The sequence below is a fragment of the Esox lucius genome, chromosome 17 (genome assembly GCF_011004845.1).
Source record: "Esox lucius isolate fEsoLuc1 chromosome 17, fEsoLuc1.pri, whole genome shotgun sequence".
NCBI lineage: Eukaryota > Metazoa > Chordata > Actinopteri > Esociformes > Esocidae > Esox > Esox lucius.
In genome coordinates this window covers 22429264-22450813 of record NC_047585.1, presented here as the reverse complement: position 1 = coordinate 22450813, position 21550 = coordinate 22429264, and the positions used below count along the sequence as shown (strand labels likewise).

General features: G+C 41.3%; 1 protein-coding gene across 8 annotated transcripts; it reads right to left on the bottom strand.

Moving 5' to 3' along the window:
• Positions 1 to 15967: 15967 nt before the first annotated feature.
• Positions 15968 to 20594, bottom strand: im:7151449 (complement decay-accelerating factor). Of its 8 annotated transcripts, XM_010864275.4 has the most exons (11): positions 20409 to 20594; positions 20011 to 20196; positions 19809 to 19911; positions 19627 to 19697; positions 19340 to 19522; positions 18011 to 18079; positions 17816 to 17878; positions 17692 to 17733; positions 17404 to 17452; positions 16828 to 16917; positions 15968 to 16249 (listed from the first exon to the last, which is right to left on the bottom strand). In XM_010864275.4, exons 1-10 carry the CDS (start codon positions 20476 to 20478, stop codon positions 16869 to 16871), a joined length of 885 nt encoding a protein of 294 aa, XP_010862577.2. In that variant the 5' UTR covers positions 20479 to 20594; the 3' UTR covers positions 15968 to 16249; positions 16828 to 16868. The 8 variants fall into 8 exon arrangements, 5 of the variants coding, with proteins under 5 accessions (XP_010862577.2, XP_010862578.2, XP_010862583.2 ...); XR_004574612.1 differs by lacking the exon at positions 17404 to 17452; XR_004574613.1 differs by lacking the exon at positions 17692 to 17733.
• Positions 20595 to 21550: the final 956 nt, after the last annotated feature.

Below are 21550 nucleotides of genomic sequence, written 5' to 3'. Positions count from 1 at the left end.
TATGAAGGTGCCACTTCTTGATTTGAATCACCGAAAAAAAAAAACTTTTCCATGATATTCAAATTCTTTAAGATGCACCTGTAGGTCTCAGTAGAATTCTCTGTAGAAATAAAGCAAAAAAATATTGCCTGCAACTGAAACCTAAACCGAAGTGCTAAATACGATATCTGAGTGTAATAGGGTCACAGCAAACCATTCCGGCAATTCCATGGATGATACTAGGTAAATGTATTACAGAATGAATGTATAATTTTAGGATCCCAGATGGATTGGAATGAATTAAGTAAGATTAGTACAGTAATACTTTGTATCTAAATACACAAATTGCATCTATTAATGTACAATCCCATTTCCAAAAAAATTGGGAATGAATGCAGAGTGCAAATATGTGCAAATCATTTAATCCCTATTATTAATTTAAAATAGTACAAAGACAACATATCAAAGGTTGAACCAGAGAAATGTTATTGTTTTTGGAAAATGATATGCCCATTTTGAATTTGATGCCAGCAACATGTTTCAAAAAAGTTGAAACAGGAACATGTATATTCCTGTGTTGCATCTCTTCTTTTAACAACACTCTGTAAGCGTTTGGGAACTGAGGAGAACAAGTGCATGATACAGGATTTCAGCAGCTCAACAGTTCAGGGACTTTGTTGTATTTCTTGTTTCGTAATGCACCAAATGTATTCAATGGGTGACAGGTCTGTACTGCAGGCACTCCATTTTAGCACCTAGACTCTTTTACTATGGAGCCATGCTTTTGTAATTTGTGCAGAATGTGGTTTGGCATTGTCTTGCTGAAATAAAAAAGGCCTTCCCTGAAAAAGACATCTGGATGGCAACATATGTTGCTCCAAAACCTTTATATATTGTTCAGGATTAACTGTGCCTAAACAAATGTGCAAGTCACCCATGCGATGTGCACTGATGCACCCCCATACTATCATGGATGCTGACTTTTGAACTGTGCACTTATAAAAAGCCAGATGGTCCCTTTCCATTTTAGTCCGGAGGACGCAGCAATCATGTTTTCCAAAAATAATTTCAAATTTTGATTTGTCCAACCACAATTTGTCTCAGCCCATCTTAAACGAGCTCGGGCCCAGAAAACGTGATGGTGCTTCTGGATCTTGTTTATATTTGGTTACTTCTTTGCATGGCATAGGTTGCATTTTGTAGATGCTGCGGCATACTGTGTTCACGGACAATGGTTGTCGGACAAGTGTTCCTGAGCCCATGCAGTGATGTCCACTTCAGAATCCATCCATCTCCATCCATCTTCTTCCGCTTATCCGGGGCCGGGTCGCGGGGGCAGCAGTCTAAGCAGGGATGCCCAGACTTCCCTCTCCCCAGACACTTCCTCTAGCTCTTCCGGGGGGACACCGAGGCGTTCCCAGGCCAGCCGGGAGACATAGTCCCTCCAGCGTGTCCTAGGTCTTCCCCGGGGTCTCCTCCCGGTGGGACGGGACCGGAACACCTTCCCAGGAAGGCGTTCCGGAGGCATCCGAAAAAGATGCCCAAGCCACCTCAGCTGACCCCTCTCGATGTGGAGGAGCAGTGGCTCTACTCTGAGCTCCTCCCGGGTGACCGAGCTTCTCACCCTATCTCTAAGGGATCGCCCAGCCACCCTGCGGAGAAAACTCATTTCGGCCGCCTGTATCCGGGATCTTGTCCTTTCGGTCATGACCCAAAGCTCATGACCATAGGTGAGAGTAGGAACGTAGATTGACTGGTAAATCGAGAGCTTCGCCTTGCGGCTCAGCTCTTTCTTCACCACGACAGACCGATACATCGACCGCATTACTGCAGAAGCTGCACCGATCCGTCTGTCAATCTCCCGTTCCATCCTTCCCTCACTCGTGAACAAGACCCCTAGATACTTAAACTCCTCCACTTGAGGCAGGCACTCTCCACCAACCTGAAGTGGGCAAGCCACCCTTTTCCGACTGAGGACCATGGCCTCGGATTTGGAGGTACTGATTTTCATCCCCACCGCTTCACACTCGGCTGCAAACCGTCCCAGTGCATGCTGAAGGTCCTGGTTAGAAGGGGCCAACACGACAACATCATCTGCAAAGAGCAGAGACGAAATCGCGTGGTCCCCAAACCTGACACCCTCCGGCCCCTGGCTGCGCCTAGAAATTCTGTCCATAAAAATTACAAACAGAACCGGTGACAAAGGGCAGCCCTGCCGGAGTCCAACATGCACTGGGAACAAGTCTGACTTACTGCCGGCAATGCGGACCAAGCTCCTGCTTCGGTTGTATAGGGACCTGACAGCCCTTAGCAAAGGACCCAGGACCCCATATTCCCCAAGCACCCTCCACAAGATGCCGCGAGGGACACAGTCGAATGCCTTCTCCAAATCCACAAAACACATGTGGATTGGTTGGGCAAACTCCCATGAACCCTCCAACACCCCGTAGAGGGTATAGAGCTGGTCCAGTGTTCCACGGCCCGGACGAAAACCACACTGTTCCTCCTGAATCCGAGGTTCTACTATCGGCCGTATTCTCCTCTCCAGAACCCTGGCATAGACTTTTCCGGGCAGGCTGAGAAGTGTGATCCCCCTATAGTTGGAACACACCCTCCGGTCCCCCTTCTTAAAAAGAGGGACCACCACCCCGGTCTGCCATCCCAGAGGCACTGTCCCCGACCGCCACGCGATGTTGCACAGGCGTGTCAACCAAGACAGCCCCACAACATCCAGAGACTTGAGGTACTCAGGGCGGATCTCATCCACCCCCGGTGCCTTGCCACCGAGGAGTTTCTTGACCACCTCTGTGACTTCAGCCCGGGTGATGGACGAGTCCACCTCTGAGCCCTCATCCTCTGCTTCCTCAATGGAAGACATGTCAGCGGGATTGAGGAGATCCTCGAAGTGCTCCTTCCACCGCCCAACGACATCCTCAGTTGAGGTCAACAGCTGCCCACCTCTACTGTAAACAGCGTTGGTAGGGCACTGTTTCCCTCTCCTGAGGCGCCGGATGGTTTGCCAGAATCTCTTCGAGGCCAGCCGATAGTCCTTCTCCATGGCCTCACCGAACTCCTCCCAGGCCCGAGTTTTTGCCTCCACAACCACCCGGGCTGCAGCCCGCTTGGCCTGTCGGTACCCGTCAGCTGCCTCAGGAGTCCCACAAGCCAACCAGGCCTGATAGGACTCCTTCTTCAGCTTGACGGCATCCCTTACTTCCGGTGTCCACCACCGGGTTCGGGGATTGCCGCCTCGACAGGCACCGGAGACCTTACGGCCACAGCTCCGAGTGGCCGCTTCGACAATGGCGGTGGAGAACATGGTCCACTCGGACTCAATATCTCCAACCTCCCTCGGGATCCAGTCGAAGCTCTGCCGGAGGTGGGAGTTAAAGATCTCTCTGACAGGAGACTCGGCCAGACGTTCCCAGCAGACCCTTACAGTATGCTTGGGCCTGCCGAGTCTGTCCAGCTTCCTCCCCCGCCATCGGATCCAACTCACCACCAGGTGGTGATCAGTTGACAGCTCCGCCCCTCTCTTCACCCGAGTGTCCAAGACATACGGCCGCAGGTCAGATGAGACGACAACAAAGTCAATCATCGACCTGCGGCCTAGGGTGTCCTGGTGCCACGTGCACTGATGGACACCCTTATGCTTGAACATGGTGTTCGTTATGGACAAACTGTGACTAGCACAGAAGTCCAATAACTGAACACCACTCGGGTTCAGATCAGGGGGGCCGTTCCTCCCAATCACGCCCCTCCAGGTGTCACTGTCGTTGCCCACGTGGGCGTTGAAGTCCCCCAGTAGAACAATAGAGTCCCCAGTCGGAGCACTTTCCAGCACCCCTCCCAGAGACTCCAAGAAGGTCGGGTACTCTGCACTGCCGTTCGGCCCGTAGGCACAAACAACAGTGAGAGACCTATCCCCGACCCGTAGGCGCAGGGAAACGACCCTCTCGTTCACCGGGGTAAACTCCAACACATGGCGGCAGAGCTGGGGAGCTATGAGCAAACCCACACCAGCCCGCCGCCTCTCACCATGGGCAACTCCAGAGTGGTGAAGAGTCCATCCTCTCTCAAGGAGTGTGGTTCCAGAGCCCAAGCCGTGCGTAGAGGTGATCCCGACTACCTCTAATCGGAACCTCTCAACCTCACGCACTAACTCAGGCTCCTTCCCCGCCAGCGAGGTGACATTCCACATCCCTAGAGCCAGTTTCCGTGTCCAGAGATCGGGTTGTCTAGGCCCCTGCCTTCGACTGCTGCCCGATCCTCTTTGCACCGGCCCCTTATGGTCCCTCCTGTGGGTGGTGAGCCCACGGGAGGGCCACTTCAGAATCATGTTTGTTATTAATACAGTGTCTTCTGAGGGCCCGAAGATCACGGCCATCCAATATTGGTTTTCAGCCTTGTCCCCTGCATATAGAGATTTCTCCGGATTTCTCAGGATATTTTGTACAGTAGATTGAGATCCCCAAACTCTTTGCAATTTTCCGTTGTTGCACTCTTTGCTCGGTCTTTCCCCTTTTGTAGCTTTTTTGAAATGTGTTGCTGGCATCATATTCAAAATGGGCATATATTTTTCACGGAACAATAAACATTTTCAGTGTCTATTGAAAATAGGATTTAAATGATTTGCACATCTTTGCATTTTGGTATTATTTTCATTTTACACAGCATCCCAACTTTTTTGGAAACAGGGTTGTATAGAGATATCAGGCTTTTTTTTCTACTGTGAAAATTGCTTATTTTGATAGTATAGAAACAGGTTCAAATTCAAAGTAAGTATGTTAATTGGCAAGAGAAGCTCCACCTTACAGATTTTGGGGACCTCATCTGAAAGGATGTCAGTCAAAGCATTTTGTTCATGCATTTCAATTGTTTACCATAACGGAATCCAATGGTGGCCCCAATCTAACTTTCACAGCTGTTAACAAATTCTCGTTCTCACAAGGCTATACAGCTCCTTGAGTTAGACAGGTCGCAGAGGCTAGAGAGAGCAGAGGGGTGCACTAAAAACAGGATCAATTCCAGCTAACTGATAAACCCTATTGAGTTACTGGTTCATTAGTTCAACTTGATGGATATGTTTGATTGTTGAGTCAATTAAGATGCTCCCAAATCATATTTAATTTAAAATAAAATGCTATTTAATAAGATTTAGGCAAGTTACATAGCTAACGGGATGATCCTGCTTTGTAGTACAGTCCACAGGATAAACAAAAGTTTAGTTACACTCACATACAGTGGGGAGAACAAGTATTTGATACACTGCCGATTTTGCAGGTTTTCCCACTTACAAAGCATGTAGAAGTCTGTAATTTTTATCATAGGTACTCTTCATGCTTTGTAAGTAGGAAAACCTGCAAAATGGTCAGTGTATCAAATACTTGTTCTCCCTACTGTACTTTAGCAGACCAACTGTAATCCATGAAAATTGATTAGAAATAAAACATAAAACTTTTGATATTTTATATTATTTTTCACTTTTTACCAAATACTAGGTCAGTGTGCCTTTTAGTGGTCACTGAGTGTGAAAGCATGAATTAACAAGTCAGTACAAATTGAAAATGTAATAGGGGGAAATTAAACATGCTTAAAGAAAAACAACAAATTGAAAATGTCAGAACAAAATGTAGCCTAACATAAATATGTATTAAGATGGAAATTGTCTGTGGACTGTCGTTGCATACAGATCAGGGCAGCTACTTGTACACTCACTGTACACAAGCCCTCCAGATGAATCTTGTATTTGATCTTCTGTCAGAAACTGATTATGCGTTCTTCATTCCAGGTTCCAACAAAAGGTATCAAGAACCTCATCCACAGAGAATGGGCACGTTTAGTGTGGCAGAATTGAGTAAGAACCTGGTTGATACAGCAGTGCTGGCTGTCACATCGCCAACCTTATCTTCTTCCTCATAGTGTTCAGCGCTCCCCCTCACCTTCTCTTTCAGTTTTGTAGAATGGTGCTTGGTATGGCCTCATCTGTGGGTGAGCGGGCCGCAATCTGCTGCCAAAAATCCTCTGTGTCTCTGTTTAAATATTGGCTAAATAATACAGTACACCATAGAAAGCCAGGCTCTCCTCCAACATAAGAGGGAGGTACCATATTTCTTGCTGTCTTTTTCCTTAACTACTTGTTTATTCTCCCTATTCAGATGGTTCTAGTTGGAAAGCGCATAGGGTCTAGAGATTCAGGAGGAGGAACCATTAAATGCTAGGAGCTAACCATGGGTGGTCAACAAAACACAGGTGAGTTAAGGATGAGGTGAGTTATGGATTGAAAATAAAATGAAACACCAAATGATCACAAGGTCAACAATCACTGCTGTGTTCATTAGCCTGTAGGCTAACTAGAGCATGAGTACAGTAGATTATCTTTCTAGTATGCTTCCAAACTGCAGGGGAACCCTGGGATCTCATTTGGGACCCTGATCGATCTTTTTGCCAGTTCCGTTGCATATGTTATAGTAAGTAAAATGGTTGCTATTAACAGAGGAGCAGTATTATTTATGGGAGTTTACTAATTCCCCCAATCTCTGTATTAATAAACTGGGTAGTAAACATTAGGGTCAGGGATGCAAACTATAGAGGGGCAATTTTTTTATTGTTGTTGCAGAAACACTCACTATGTGTAAACAGAAAGCAGATGTGCTTATTGTCTGTGTAATTTTGACATGAATAATATTTTACTATTGATACCTAGTGCAATGAGTGTTCAGTTCGACCCCCCAAGACACTACAAGCTGTCCGTCATACTCCTCTCGTCTTTATAACCCATGTCATTTTACTTTACTTTAAAAGTTGTAACTGTATAAAAAAACATTAAAAACAATCTTAGTTTTCAGAAAACATTTCTCTCGAAGAACCAGGCAAGCCTAATTCAGCCGGCCTGCTGAACTAGGCTTTGAGGTAATGAATGTTGTTGCCCTCACTGGTTTCGCGCCTAGGCCTCCCACGTAAGAAGCTGTCTTTAATCACAACACCACAGAGCTATTTCCTGAGTGTCGGTATAGCGTCTTGACATTAGATAATTTTGTCACGCATTAACATCATGCCAAGTTTGAATATTTCGCTAGACACCATTAAGCATTGTCATCATCATCTTCTTCCGCTTATCCGGGGCCGGGTCACGGGGGCAGCAGTCTAAGCAGGGATGCCAAGACTTCCCTCTCCCCAGACACTTCATCTAGCTCTTCCGGGGGGACACCGAGGCGTTCCCAGGCCAGCCGGGAGACATAGTCCCTCCAGCGTGTCCTAAGTCTTCCCCGGGGTCTCCTCCCGGTGTGACGGGACCGGAACACCTTCCCAGGAAGGCGTTCCGGAGGCATCCGAAACAGATGCCCAAGCCACCTCAGCTGACCCCTCTCGATGTGGAGGAGCAGCGGCTCTACTCTGAGCTCCTCCCAGGTGACCGAGCTTCTCACCCTATCTCTAAGGGATCGCCCAGCCACCCTGCGGAGAAAGCTCATTTCGGCCACCTGTATCCGGGATCTTGTCCTTTCGGTCATGACCCAAAGCTCATGACCATAGGTGAGAGTAGGAACGTAGATTGACCGGTAAATCGAGAGCTTCGCCTTGCGGCTCAGCTCTTTCTTCACCACGACAGACCGATACATTGACCGCATTACTGCAGAAGCTGCACCGATCTGTCTGTCAATCTCCCGTTCCATCCTTCCCTCACTCGTGAACAGGACCCCTAGATACTTAAACTCCTCCACTTGAGGCAGGTACTCTCCACCAACCTGAAGTGGGCAAGCCACCCTTTTCCGACTGAGGACATTAAGCATTGTGTTAAACTGATTTACGTTTCTCATTAAGTTTACCTCCACCACAAAACATGAACTGTATGGCTTTTGGCACTTGCGTTTTAACCGTTTATTAGCCAGTAATAGGCTTACTAGTGTCATCTAACTTACTAACTGGAATAATCATAAGAATTGAGCAATTGCTACTGAGACTGAAGATAAACTTTACATTAACAAAGCAATTTAATTTCATTGCACAACAACATTCATTTTTCTTTCATTTGTGAATGACATTGGTACAATAACTACTGCATCAAGGTAGGTGACGATAACTGACTTTTTCGTCAAGTGAAAAGACGAGAGAATCGTGAAACCCCTACTCTTTTACTGCCCAATGGGTTGTGATCTAGCCTATGTTACCCCAAAAAGCATGCACGGATGCGTACATCAAAAATCCACCAGAAAATGTCTCAATATAACTGTAAACAGTTTTAGTTTAGGCTTAATATAACGTAACTACTAAAGGATGTAGCCAGCCAAATTTTTGTTTATCCGGAACAAATCCTAATGCATAATTTGTTTCTACTGTGGCGACATTCAAACGCGGGACCTCTTGTTTGGCAGTCCGCGTCTCTAACCACCATGCTATATAACTAGGGGTAGTCAGTCAATCACTCACTCTGTAAGAGACATTCAATCTTCTTGGCCGGCTCCGCTTACGCAGTCCAGCAAAAACATACTTGACCTGAGACACACACACAAGTCTTTCAATTCTATTCTTAACCTTGACCCAGAAATCTATGTTCCCTATTCATCTTAACCCTAAGGCAGATTTGTCAATAGCCACATGTTCCAACAATCCTGTGACTCAATTGTATGTTATACCCTAAACCTAACCCATACCAGGAAATGTATCTTCAATTTATCTTGTCCCCACATACCAGTGGACTTGGATCACACACACAACCACTGAACCTGCTCCCTAGTAAAGGCACTGAACAGAATTTAATAAATATCAGAAAAATATATTTCAGTGTCAAATACAAAAAAATCTAGCATGGGCCTTGGCAAAGAAAACTGATGAAACAACCGATTGTCTGCTTTTTAGGCAACTGTGAAATAAATGGATTGGAGGTATAAAAAAAGGCAAAATCGATATATTTTCTTAATGCTACAATGGAGTCTGCCGGTGATCCCTCTGAATTCTGGATAAACACTCACTTAAACAGGAAACTCTTCGACAACCCTACCGAAGCTAATTGTATCCGATGCTGGGATCGTCAGTGGCTGGGATCGTCAGTGGCTGGGATCTTCAGTGGCTGGGATCGTCAGTGGCTGGGATCGTCAGTGGCTGGGATCGTCAGTGGCTGGGATCGTCAGTGGCTGGGATCGTCAGTGGCTGGGATCGTCAGTGACTGGGATCGTCAGTGGCTGGGATCGTCAGTGGCTGGGATCGTCAGTGGCTGGGATCGTCAGTGGCTGGGATCGTCAGTGGCTGGGATCATCAGTGGCTGGGATCATCAGTGGCTGGGATCATCAGTGGCTGGGATGGTTAGCGACCAAACTGAAATTTTATGCCTTTAATAAGCACTTTCTCTCTGCTGGTGAATGAAAAAATCCAATATAAAAAAAGCCAATATAAACCTGACCAGTATTTCCTCAGCCCCTCGGCCCTCTGGGGAAGAGGAAAACAATAACCCGGTTTTTAATATCCAAAAATCCACAGAAAGTGAAGGCTTATCTGCATTATCTGCAACAGATGCTAAGAAATCAGTAGGCACTGACAATCTGGACCCATATTTACTGAAGTGTGCCACTCCTGTCATTGCTAGTACAGTGACTCACATCTTCAATCAAACACTAGTCATAGGAAAGATTCCCAGGGCTTGGAAAACAGCTTTTGTTTTACCACTCCACCAGGGGTGGTGATCATAGTGAAGTGGATAATTACTGGCCCATCTTTAAGCTTGCCTGTTTGGCAAAAATTATCTCACTAAAGGACTGACAAATTTATCCAAGCGCTGGGAGCGCAAGTATTGAGATACTGGTGTTTTAGAGTCAGAGTTGGTGTCTCAAGTCACAGACTTTGACTCAATTTGCACTTATGTCACCAGAAAAAGTGACTTGTTGTCATTTGACTTATGATCTGTTCAAAAGACTTGAGATGCAACTTGGACTTGTAGTCATAGGACTCGGGCCTTGGACAGTAAATATATAATAGCTAAAACTATGTAAAAAAACTGCCTTCCCACCTTGTTCTGGTTTGGTTTTGAGTCTGACAGCTCAAGTGATTACAGTTGAAAGTCACCTAGGTAATATTGGTGTAACGTCTGCTCTGCATGGCACAGCGACTCCCCTTCCTCTCTGGCGCTCCACCTCACTGGTGTACTTACCACCGGCAGGAGAGTGATGGCAGCAGCACGTGCCGAGGACGCACCTGTTTCCAAACTCTGTTTAGTTGTGTTTATATTCTGTTGTTCACCCACTGCACTTCAGATTGTTTGCCTTTCGTTACCCATGCTGGAGCGTTTGGCATTTATTCAAGTAAAGAGAAAGACTATTGACGACTATGTTGCCGGACAACATCACCTAGATAAGACTAAGAGCCCTAGGAACTCAAGTTTGCTAAATATTAAGGTTCTTTATCATTTGGGGGGAGCAGTGTAAACAGTGACCCAAAGGAGGCAGAGGCCAAAAGTACTTTACAAAAACAATTAGCTAAAATAAAGCTAAAGTTGGACATGTAAAACAAGAGGAAAGTATGGCAGGATCCAAACTCAGCAGCTAGCACCGTAAACCCAAGTACGCTCCACCCCCAACACAACATATGGCTCGTAGATTAATCTACGGGCCCAGTGCATGGAGAAGTTTGCCTTGTACTCGCTGGTGCTGCGGCACTCTGGGGATCCACACCAACTGCCTGTGTCAGAAGCCAACCTCTCTGCGCCGGTCGATCGCTCCGTCTGGTTGTTCGTCTTTCCCCCTCTCTCTTCGTCTTTTCCTGATTCCTGTTAAAAACCATAAGTCCCACCCCTGGCCTGTTCCTACAGGTCCATTGGCCAATACGGTACTGATTGGGTGGCAAGTCACTGGGGGCAATTTTAAAAGGGATAGTAGCAGAAATTCACAACACAGCAAATCATAATACACGGCACAAATCTTAAAAACATGCAACATCTTAGTAAATCAATACTAGTACTTAATAAAACCTGTATTGGGTACTTATACAAGGAGGAATTAGTTATATATTAGCAGCTAATACATGTTCCCTGTACTACAATGTTACCACAAATATTAACACTTCTGGGTCTGAGATGATTTCGGCCGGATTTCGAACATTTTAGGTCCTACATTCATTCTGTAACAGGTATCATGAAGTATTATCCTGATAATCCCAACCCCCTCAGCTTCAATAAAAACACATAAAAACAGACTTCTGGGACACTATTTAGAAAACTCATGTGTTGGAAAGGCAAAAAAAAAATGTTTCTATGTTATCTTCTGATATTTCCATGCCTTTATTATCATATTACATTTCTTTAGGTTAGAACTAATGAATACATTCATTATACAATGTAAAAAATATAGTTTCCCCAAAAAATATTGGGTTCTTCAACCTTGAAACGACCACAATTTTATGAATATGAGATGTGTAATGACACCAAAAGGCCACCAGATGGGAGCAGAGGATCGGTAGCACGGTTTGTTTTTACTTATAAAAAAATAAGATGCCAAACTTTTTTCCAAAAACCAAAGAACATCCCCATAGATTGTTGACATAATTTTTTTTATATCATTTTTATAATACAAACGACGTAATACGGTGCTATAGATCATAAATAGCGATGTACTTCTAATCTTGAAAGTGTTTCTGGACAGAATAACCTTCCTCTGCTTCTTGATTACGTTCAAATATGTTCTAAAACGTTTCAGATGAAAACAAAGAGCTATCTTGCATAAACAGAACGAAAACTACGTTGGTAATCAACGTTATCGATCTGTGGCATGCACCATGTTGTTTACTGTCACTATGGGATTGACCCCTATGACATCCCATCATTCCTATGTTGTAGAGGTCATGTTTCCATCCTTAATAAGCATAGTAGTAGCACCATTTGTGATCTGGGTGTTGTGGAATCGAAAACTAAACAAAGGAAGACTTGGATTATCCAATGCGTAATGGTGACCGGTTTGGTCCAAATCTACCAGGCGGACTGTAATGGCCATAAGAACACAAACGCTGTAATAGTCTCTTTGTTAGAATGCCTAGATATTGGCTAAAGTCAGCCGTAAGATTATAGTGATTACTGTTCTGCATAGTTATAGAAATGTAGCCTACGTGCTCAGTCATCCGGTGGCCACTTGGTGACATTTTACCTTTTCCTGTCGCGCAGACTGTGATTGCCAAAGAAACATAAACTCTGTACCAATCTCTTCGTTAGAATACCTAGATCTAAGCTAAAGTAGGCCATATGTTTCTAGTGATCACTTTTCTGGATTTTTATAGAAATGTAGCGTACACTTTGCATTTTATTTTGTGGAGTATACAGCTGTATACGAAAGTCAGCTGCCTCCAATTAGGGACACTCAAAAAGGGAGCACAGAGATGCCATGAGGCACCTCTGTGGTCGTGCCCTGACTGTGGTCCCCAGGTGCATAGAATGCCTAAAGGACCCCAGCCAGGACCTGACAGTACTATCATTATAGAATACTTTTGATTATATTTTCTCAGGCGATGCACATTCTACACTCTTCAAAATTGCTTCTAGTTTAATTTGTTATGTATATTTTTGTTATATTTTTGCTTTATATATTTCTTTATTCTTACTGCATGTTGTGTGGCATGGCATAAGAATTGAATTTTTCAGAATGACACTATGTTATTCGGTGCATTTGTCAAATAAAATACTTTGAATTTATTTAGTAATTTTCACATTCAGATTCTGTAATTTTACGATATGTTGCTGGACATGTTTTCTTGCACTATTAGATTTTTTTTAAATGTATGTTTATTTTGTATGCTTGCTGTATAATGCACTATTTGAAATAAATTGTTTTGATTTTATTCAGTTCATTGTCATTTGTGATGTGACCAAAATTATTATAAATTAAACCTAATATTGGGGCGTGAGGCATCCCACTGTGTTTAGTGCATAAAAGCGGCTAGCTGTCGTCGGGCCGCTGGTGAGCCGCTGATCAGGGTATTGTTGGAAGGCATTGTCATGAAAGCTGGCCGGACGCTTTGCAGAAATGCTCGGCGGCCGCATCGGCAGAAAGCTAGTGGGCTGCCGGTGGGCCACTGGCCTGTTGCTTGCTGGGTAAGAGCTCAACACCACTGAAGGCCACAAAACTTTTTAGGGATACAGATCCATTCTATGATAACAATCTTAATAGATAAGCATGGACACACTGACACCCATCACCATCTATATTCACTCACCAAGGATGAGGGCTCACTTGAAGTGGTGCTTCCTTTGGGCAAACTTTTTGATTACTTTTATAATCATGTACAGTGGGGAGAAGAAGTATTTGCCGATTTTGCAGGTTTTCCTTTTTTTTTTAAATCCAGAAAATCACATGCATGACAGAAGTATTTTTATCACCTACCAACCAGCACAGTATTTACTTAAAAATCATACAATGTGATTTTCTGGATTTTTGTTTTAGATTCCGTCACTCACAGTTGAAGACTACCTATGATACAAATTACAGACTTCTACATGCTTTGTAAGTGGGAAAACCTGCAAAATCGGCAGTGTATCAAATAATGTCTCTCCCCACTGTATAAGCATATACACTCCATACAGAACACAAAGAGCTGTTAGTTCATGGTTAACCTAGGTAAAATAGTCAATTTGGCTAATGGCAGATAGTATAGTAGATAGAATAGGCCGGCTCCAGCCTTACCATGAACATACTTCAATTAAACATTCAATGCATGTTTGCTATAATACATTTTATGTTGCAATTCTGTATTAGTGTGCTAGAGTCAACTGCTGATACAGCTGATCTCCATAAAATAATAGTCATCCACAAAAACTGCAACTTAAGATAGAAGGACTTGCTTTGGACTAATAGATTATAACTTTAGCCTATAGGGCTTAAAAGACTTGAGATGTAACTTGGATCTGTGCCTAGAATACTTGAGACTTCACTCTGACTTGCATGCAGTGACTTGAGACTTGATTCTGACTTGTTTGAAGTTACTTAAAGACATTTGGAGTCCCACTGGAGATAAAACAGTTTTGGGAACAGCCATTCAAGGATGAATGGCTGCCAGGTAAGACATCGATGGAGGGATTATCTCACATAAGGACTGAAGAGTTTATCTAAGCGCTGGGAGCGCAAGGATTGAGATACTGGGGTGGTAGAGTCATCACAAGGCTGCTTGTAATCTTTTGCCATCAGGGGAATAACCTCTGTGCAAATTGTAACAATCTGCTGCTGTATTAATTTATATACATCTTGTAATATTTTATATTTTACTTGTTTTGTGCTATCTGTGATCATTTTGTGTTGTCTGTTTTAAGTCTTGTTTTGTCTGTACATTTTAATAATTGAACCTAAACTGAATATGTGAACATACAGTTAGGTCTGGAAATATTTGGACACTGATACAATTTTCATAAATTTGGCTCTGTATGCCACCACATTGGATTTCAAATGAAATAACCGAGATGCAATTGTAGTGCAGACTTCCTGCTTTAATTCAAGGGGTTGAACAAAAATATTGTAATTGGATATTTTTGTTGGGCTCAAATGTAATTGTGCTCAAATGTATTTGGACAAATTAACACAATCATGAATAGAATGTTCATTTTTAATACTTTGTTTAGAATCCTTTGCAGGCAATGACTGTTTGAAGTCTGGAACGCATGGATATGACCAAACATTGGGTTTCCTCTTTTGTGATGCTTTGCCAGGCCTTTACTGCAGCTGTAACTTGAAAATATTTTAATGAACAGCCAAAATAACAAAACTTGTGTCAGTGTCCAATTATTTCCAGACCTAACTGTAGGTCCTTCAAAGTACTGTGAGTTGCTCTGGAAAAGCGTGACTAAAATGTAGAGAGACTAAAATGTAAATGTGAAGTGATTGTTATCTTCTCTGTGGCTTCCCTCACAATTGTAGGTAGAGAATTTTACTTTTGAGATATAATTTTCTTTTTGGCGTCTATAAGACAATTTAAATGTCTGATCAACAACTTTTTATCATTCATTTTTATTTTTAATATGTGTATTTCAGATTTCCATTTTTGATTGTGTTATTTTATGTGTTGTTATACAGGGCTCAGTAGTCCGGACCTAACTATACGCAGGGCCCAGCAGTGAGAGACCTTGGTCTCAGTCTGTGTTCCTTGTTGAAATAAAGGTTTAATAATAATAATAATAATAATGAAGGCAGTTATATTTTTCGATCTACTAGGTGCTTGTATGGCCGGTTTTGTTATAAAACTGTGAATATTGCCAAAGAGACAGGTTTGTAGGCCTGCTCGCAGATCAGTGCCTTAACTGCTCAGTCGTTCAGTTTGGATGGACAGCCTGATTTAGTCAGACTAGGTGGTGCCACACACTTTCTGTAATAACATTCTTGACTGGTAGGGGTTAAATTGAGATTTGGGAAGTGGGAGAGCCCTGCTTTCCAGCTGTATCTAAAATGTTACTGCTGGCCAGTGGAAGTCGGGAGCTCTGCTCCCTTTAGGTGTCATTGTGACATGTGCAGGAGCTGTGTTGGCTCCTGCCCAATTTAACCCCTGCTAACTGGTATCCAAGGGATACTCAATGCCTTTGAAATATTTGTACATTCATCACCTGATCTGTCCCTTTCCACATCATCAATTGGTTCCTTTGAAAGCTCTACGTTGCTCGTGGTGGAGTGCAAACAGAGGAAACCTACAGAAACTGCTGGGTTTTTCCTGAAATCACTTGAATCACTTTAACACAGGTGGAGGCCAACCAATCAACTTGGAGATTGGTTACACCTAAGCTAATTTTGTATTGCTCCTATATGGATTAGGGGGGCCTTAAAGTTTGTTTTTGTAACATACATTTTTTATAATAATTTCAGAAAAATCCTCTTAACATTGTGGAGAAGCTGTCAATAACAGAAAATCTTTTTTAAAAAACTAAATTATACACACAAAACTGTGGCACTGACATGAGAATATTTGAAAAAAGGGGTGTAGACTTTCTACAGACATAGTATTCAGCAATGGCTAGTGATTTATTTTAAAAACATAGTACAGAAAAGCATTTTATTAGGCATAGTCCAGTTTTTTACATTAATACTATATATAATACTGTACATATATGTGTATATCTGTTCGTCACCATCCAAATACTTTTCTTTAAACATTAGGTTAAACAAGGTCACATTCCAAAATGATGTACAACTTTATAGTGTAAATATAAATTATCAGTACTGCTACAGTTTAAATGGAGAGGCTTTGACCAACCACAAAGAATCTTCTTGGCCCTTTCAAGGACACAGGTCAACACTAGCAAATCGGGGCAGTCCTAGCACTGGAAAGGAATTACATATTTTAGACAAAACATTGACTACATGAAGCAGTTACAAACAGTAGTTTAATTTACATCTCTAAAAAATGTAAGATGACCACCAACTGTATTTTTTCTTATATTAGTGATATTTTGGTTAAAAAAGTGCCTTTTTTAGATTGGTTATATTGTAATAATACAGTGCTTTTGGAAAGCCCCTTAAATTTCTCAGAATGTTGTTCTGTTAAACTGAATTCATAATTTATAGGAAAAAGACTCTCTGGTCTGATGAGACCAAATCGACTTAGTACCCTGAAAGGCATATGGCAAGGAAAACAACAACACCCCGAAAGAACACAACCGATGGACAACCACAAAAGATTGATTTGCTTTGGAAAAAGTCTAATAATCCAGCCAAAGCCAGGACTTCAACACAACCAATCTGACAGTGAACTTGAGAGGATCTATAGGGAAGAATGGTAGAAACTGCCAAAATCCAGGGGTGCACAGCGGTACCCAAAATGTGCAACAGAATGTGGAGGAATTGAAGGGGTCTAAATAGTTTCCTAGAGCCCTGTATACTGTACATTAATGGTAGTTACCTTGGAAAGAACTTCAATTAATTTACTTATTCACTTAAAAATTATAATAACTCCTCTTTTCTCCTGTGGTCTTCTCCAGTCTGGTATGAGCTATGCAGCATTTAAAAAGAAAGAAAAAATATCAGGATTTTAATATTTCCATATAAATAACAGTATAGTAAAGAAATTGACTCATGCCAATCGATTTTTTTTAGTAGTGTCTGGTTATAAGTGTTTTTGTGTGTTAAGCAGTTAGTAGATTGCCAGCTCAGCACGTTGTATGGTTGGCCTAGCTCACCTCACTTTTAAACAACAGACTAATTTATTTTTACACAACTAAAAACTCTACAGAAGAGTGCCTTTGAGCAATTGATATCCTGATTTCCTTGACCCAGCACGAAGAATTTTAAATACAGTGTTATATCCCAAACAGGCAAATGCAACCATTGATGTACAGTAGCTAGCTGAAGTATTCCGATGTATATTGGATCATGCAAATCATGTGTACTGTAGAAAGACTGAACAAAAATATAAAACATGCAGTCATTTAAAAGATTTTGCTGAGTTACAAATTGTGTGTCAAAAGTAGGTGCTCACCCTTTCTTCTTAGAAAAACGATATAATATGATCAGGACTACGAGTGTAACTGCAAAAGATAAGGAGTCAACAATGAGTCAACTGTATTCTCTTCACAAGGTCAAGGGAAATGTAACAAACAGGATAAACATGTCGAAACTGGAAAATCAGGAGTTTGACTGGCCTACTTTCGTAGCATAAATGTATGTAATGTGGTGGACATTTCAGAGAATGTTTTCCCCAGTACAGTATACTATACAACAAAGAATCCAGTTTAGTTAGATCCTATAATAATAAAGGTGCTCTCACCTATGAGAGTGCCCAGTACACCTCCCACCAATGCTGCATTCCCTGAAATCAAGACTCAGTTTTGTTTGGAGAAATTTGATAAAAATCTATAATAATCACTTAAATTAACTGAATGTTAACTCACCAGTAGCATCATTGATGTCAGATTCCCAAGTGTCTTCTTGTCCCTCCAAACCAGTAAATATACCTATTTAATTGAAAAAAAAAATATATATATATATATAACTGGTTTAAAGCAGTGTAAAAAGGACTGGTTTAAAGATATATAGCATAATGATACTTGATTACACTGGGCTAGATTTACTTGGAAGTATTCTACCTTGTTTTGTGGTGGGAACAGTCATTGTTGTTAATGTTGTTATTGATGATGATATAGTAGTAGTGGTATCTATGGAAAGGAAATGCACAGTACAAAATAATTATTTTAAAAAGTGCAAAATCAACAGAGCAACATTGTCCTCCATATGAAACTCCTTCATGCATTGCTTTCATTTCAAGTCTACAACACTATTAAATGTTACAATGTGATTTTGATAATTTTACCCATTTCCTCATTATCTGGTCTGACTGATGCTTGCAGTTTCTATTTGTAGCATCTGATAATCTAATAAAATGCCAACAATGCAATAACTTCTAATAATTTAATAATGTTTGTGTTTATTATGTAATAAACTGTAAATAATGTGATAAATATGCTGACTCATAACATCATGATAATGTATGCCAAAACCGCCAGTTAATTCTTTAATCCTTTGTTAGTGTTTTTGTTTTTTCATCACTTAAGTATGCTTAAAACAAATAAATTTTTACAGCAATGACCTGTGAGCAATTAGAGTTAACTGTCTTCCTCAGGGTTAAAACACCAGGGGTTTTCACCATGCTGGCTCAGGATTACAACAACCAGCGACCTTTCATTTACTGGTTCAAAGCTCTTTACCACTAGGTTACAATGCTGCCAATTTAAGTGAAGAGAAACAAACTTTGCAAGTTCAGAAAGGCACACCCACAGCGTAAATTACCTTGCGCAGCATCCAATAAATTACCCAAACAAATTGATTACATGTCTTCCCGATAGGGATTTTAGCCAATGATAATGTCAGTAGACAACCAGTTATTTCTCATGAATACCCTATACTTCATACTTAAAAATTATTTGTTCTGTGATAGATTTATTAGTATTTATCAGAGTTAGTGATGGCCAAACTGACTCGCGGTGACATTGTTTTGGTCCTCATAATTTAAGACAATATTCATATGCAAAGCCTAGACTGAAGACTAGACATTCACAGCTCCCTTGTGCACCAGGTAATTATTGATCCAACTGTGCTTCCTCGGATATTCAAACAGTTTGATATTATTTTTATAATCAATTAATTTGTAATAAGTTATTAATAAGTTATGTAGAATGCTCTTATGTAGAATGATCATGCACCTCCTGACCAATGTAAATTAAACAGTATTGTTTTAATCCAGAAACTGAGCAAATTACAAAAATATTCAAAAGCCAGTTCATTAATTTACATTACAATATCAGGGGCTGCAGGATGAATATGGAGCTACACTCAATTACCTTTAACTTATTATGATGTATTCCCTAAAGTATATCATGTATGACAGATGATTTATCAAACCTTTATGGAATTCATACCTTTACATTCAGGAGTAGATGTGTATTCACCATCTTCGTTGCACTCACTCGATTTGTTTCCAACAAGGGTGTATCCTTGATTACATGAGTACTGTATGACATCACCATACTCTGGAAACTCTTTGTCAGGCTTCCTTGAGATTATGCCATTGCTGATATTATTGGGGACTTCACAAATTACCACTGAGGAGGAGGCATACATAATGGATTCATTATTTGTGTCTTATTAAAATGAGTTCCATGCTTAAATATCCATTGTGTGACAATGTCAAATATGGGAGATTTACCTTCACATTTTGGTTTTCCACTCCAACCTGTGGCAAAACACTGCCTGTAACTTGGGCCCTGCAGGTAATAGCTAAACAGGGAAAGAGAGCATGTGAGATGGTAGAGGTGATGATGGTTTGGGCATTGAATATTTGGTCAATCATCTCATATTCAGAGAAATTCAATGTTGAAGAACACTTACCCTTTATCACAAAATACTCTGATTGACGCACCAAAAAGTGTCCCTCCTGCTTTGTAATCATATTTCAAATGTGGGATCTCCGCGGGGTAACCACAGTCTTTCTCTGAAATGAATAATCAGTGAGCTAATGCCGGCAACAAACTTTTAAGCACAAACAATTACATTTCAGAGATAAAGGTAGTAACGTCGTTTGGCCGCATACTTTTGCAGGTTAATTCCAGAACGCTCCAATTTCTATTTGTGCAGGTAATACGTTCTGATCCTTGCTCTATTACGTAGCCATTGGAACATTGAAAAGTGACTTCTGAGCCTTCGGGGTAATCGTTTTGCAGAAGTGCATCATTCGTTAGGACAACATTTTCTTTCCCTGTAGGTTTCAAACATTGAGCTGTGTGTGGAAATGATAAGAGTTGAATGTTAACTTCACACACAGTGACAGTTATTTACATATCTAGCCAGTCCAAGTATTTAGCAAAAATAATTCTGGCAGCAATTTCATATACGTTATCTATCTAGCAGGCAAAAGTTGTAATGACAACTGTAAACTAATGACAACCACTCCTACTAATGTTGTTACCAACATGGTTAACATAAACTCACCAGTTCCTTCTGTTATAAAGATAAGCGAAATCATGCTTATCCAGCTTGTCCATGAAGTTGAATAAAACATTATACAGGCAGTAATAAAATGGAATAATCCAACAATTTCGCTCTAACCTTATTCACATGCTCTGCCGGGGTGAGTTCCACTGAAACCCAACTACACTATCACTACATAAAAGACTGAAGAGACTTTCTAGCAGCAGTGACGACGTAACAACCCGCGTTTGCCCCTCCCAAGTGACGTTGCCTTGGTGAGTGCATTTTTGTTTGGCTACTCATTCTTTGGAAATACAATTCTGTTTATTCGTTTTGTTGCTAGTTTACTCAGATGGTTTGCTAGATAATTATTTTTATGCTGTGCCTTTTCTGTCCTCATGAAGTTGCATTTTACACTTAATAAGGCTAATTCCGTGCCATGTATACATTGGAATAATAACTTAATAACAAGTAATAACGTTCTTTGAATGGGTCTCCTTTACCATTAAAAACCATATTGGTCTCAAAGGTAGTTATGCATTTAGTTTTTAGTGGCTATAGGCTTTTTGTAAAGTATACATTGGAAAAATAACCTCATCATAAGTAATAACCTAACAATTAATCACTAACATCATAAATTATTCAAATGAATGATTCAGTAATGTAATAGTGATATTGATTTGTTGGATGTATTCCTAGGTCAGATAAAATAGAAGGGGAAATGCAGGTAATTACATTTCAATGAAGAGTAGAAAGTTGATGAGTTTCTTCTGTAATGCAGTTTCCATGATCTGCTTGTGATCTGTGGACATATTTGATTTTTGTGTGTCTCATCTCAAAATAAAGGATGTGCTGTATCTTTCATCCATTCTTGTGCTTCCTATGGTTATTCATGGTAGGCACAGGGCAAATGGCAGGAACTTGGGAAGGAATAAATGTATCTCTTGCTATCATATACTTGGGATTGTATCCCCCCATCAAAATATTTTGTTAACCCATGATGAGATATTTTGTCTGGGATACTTCTCGGAATATAGTATTTCCTGAATATGGGTGAGATTTTTGTTGCCCAGGTTGAGTGATCTAGGGTGGAACTATGGGTGGAACTTCCACTGAACTGGTGGATATGTCTCCAAAACAGAGCTGTTGCCAAACAATCTCCC

Coding starts and splice junctions, on each gene's coding strand:
- im:7151449 (XM_010864275.4), bottom strand. CDS start 20,478: ATGTTTTATTCAACTTCATGGACAAGCTGGATAAGCATGATTTCGCTT. Junction 20,197..20,408: donor CTTTATAACAGAAGGAACTG/GTGAGTTTATGT, acceptor TTCCACACACAG/CTCAATGTTTGAAACCTACA. Junction 17,879..18,010: donor TGTTCCCACCACAAAACAAG/GTAGAATACTTC, acceptor TCAATTAAATAG/GTATATTTACTGGTTTGGAG.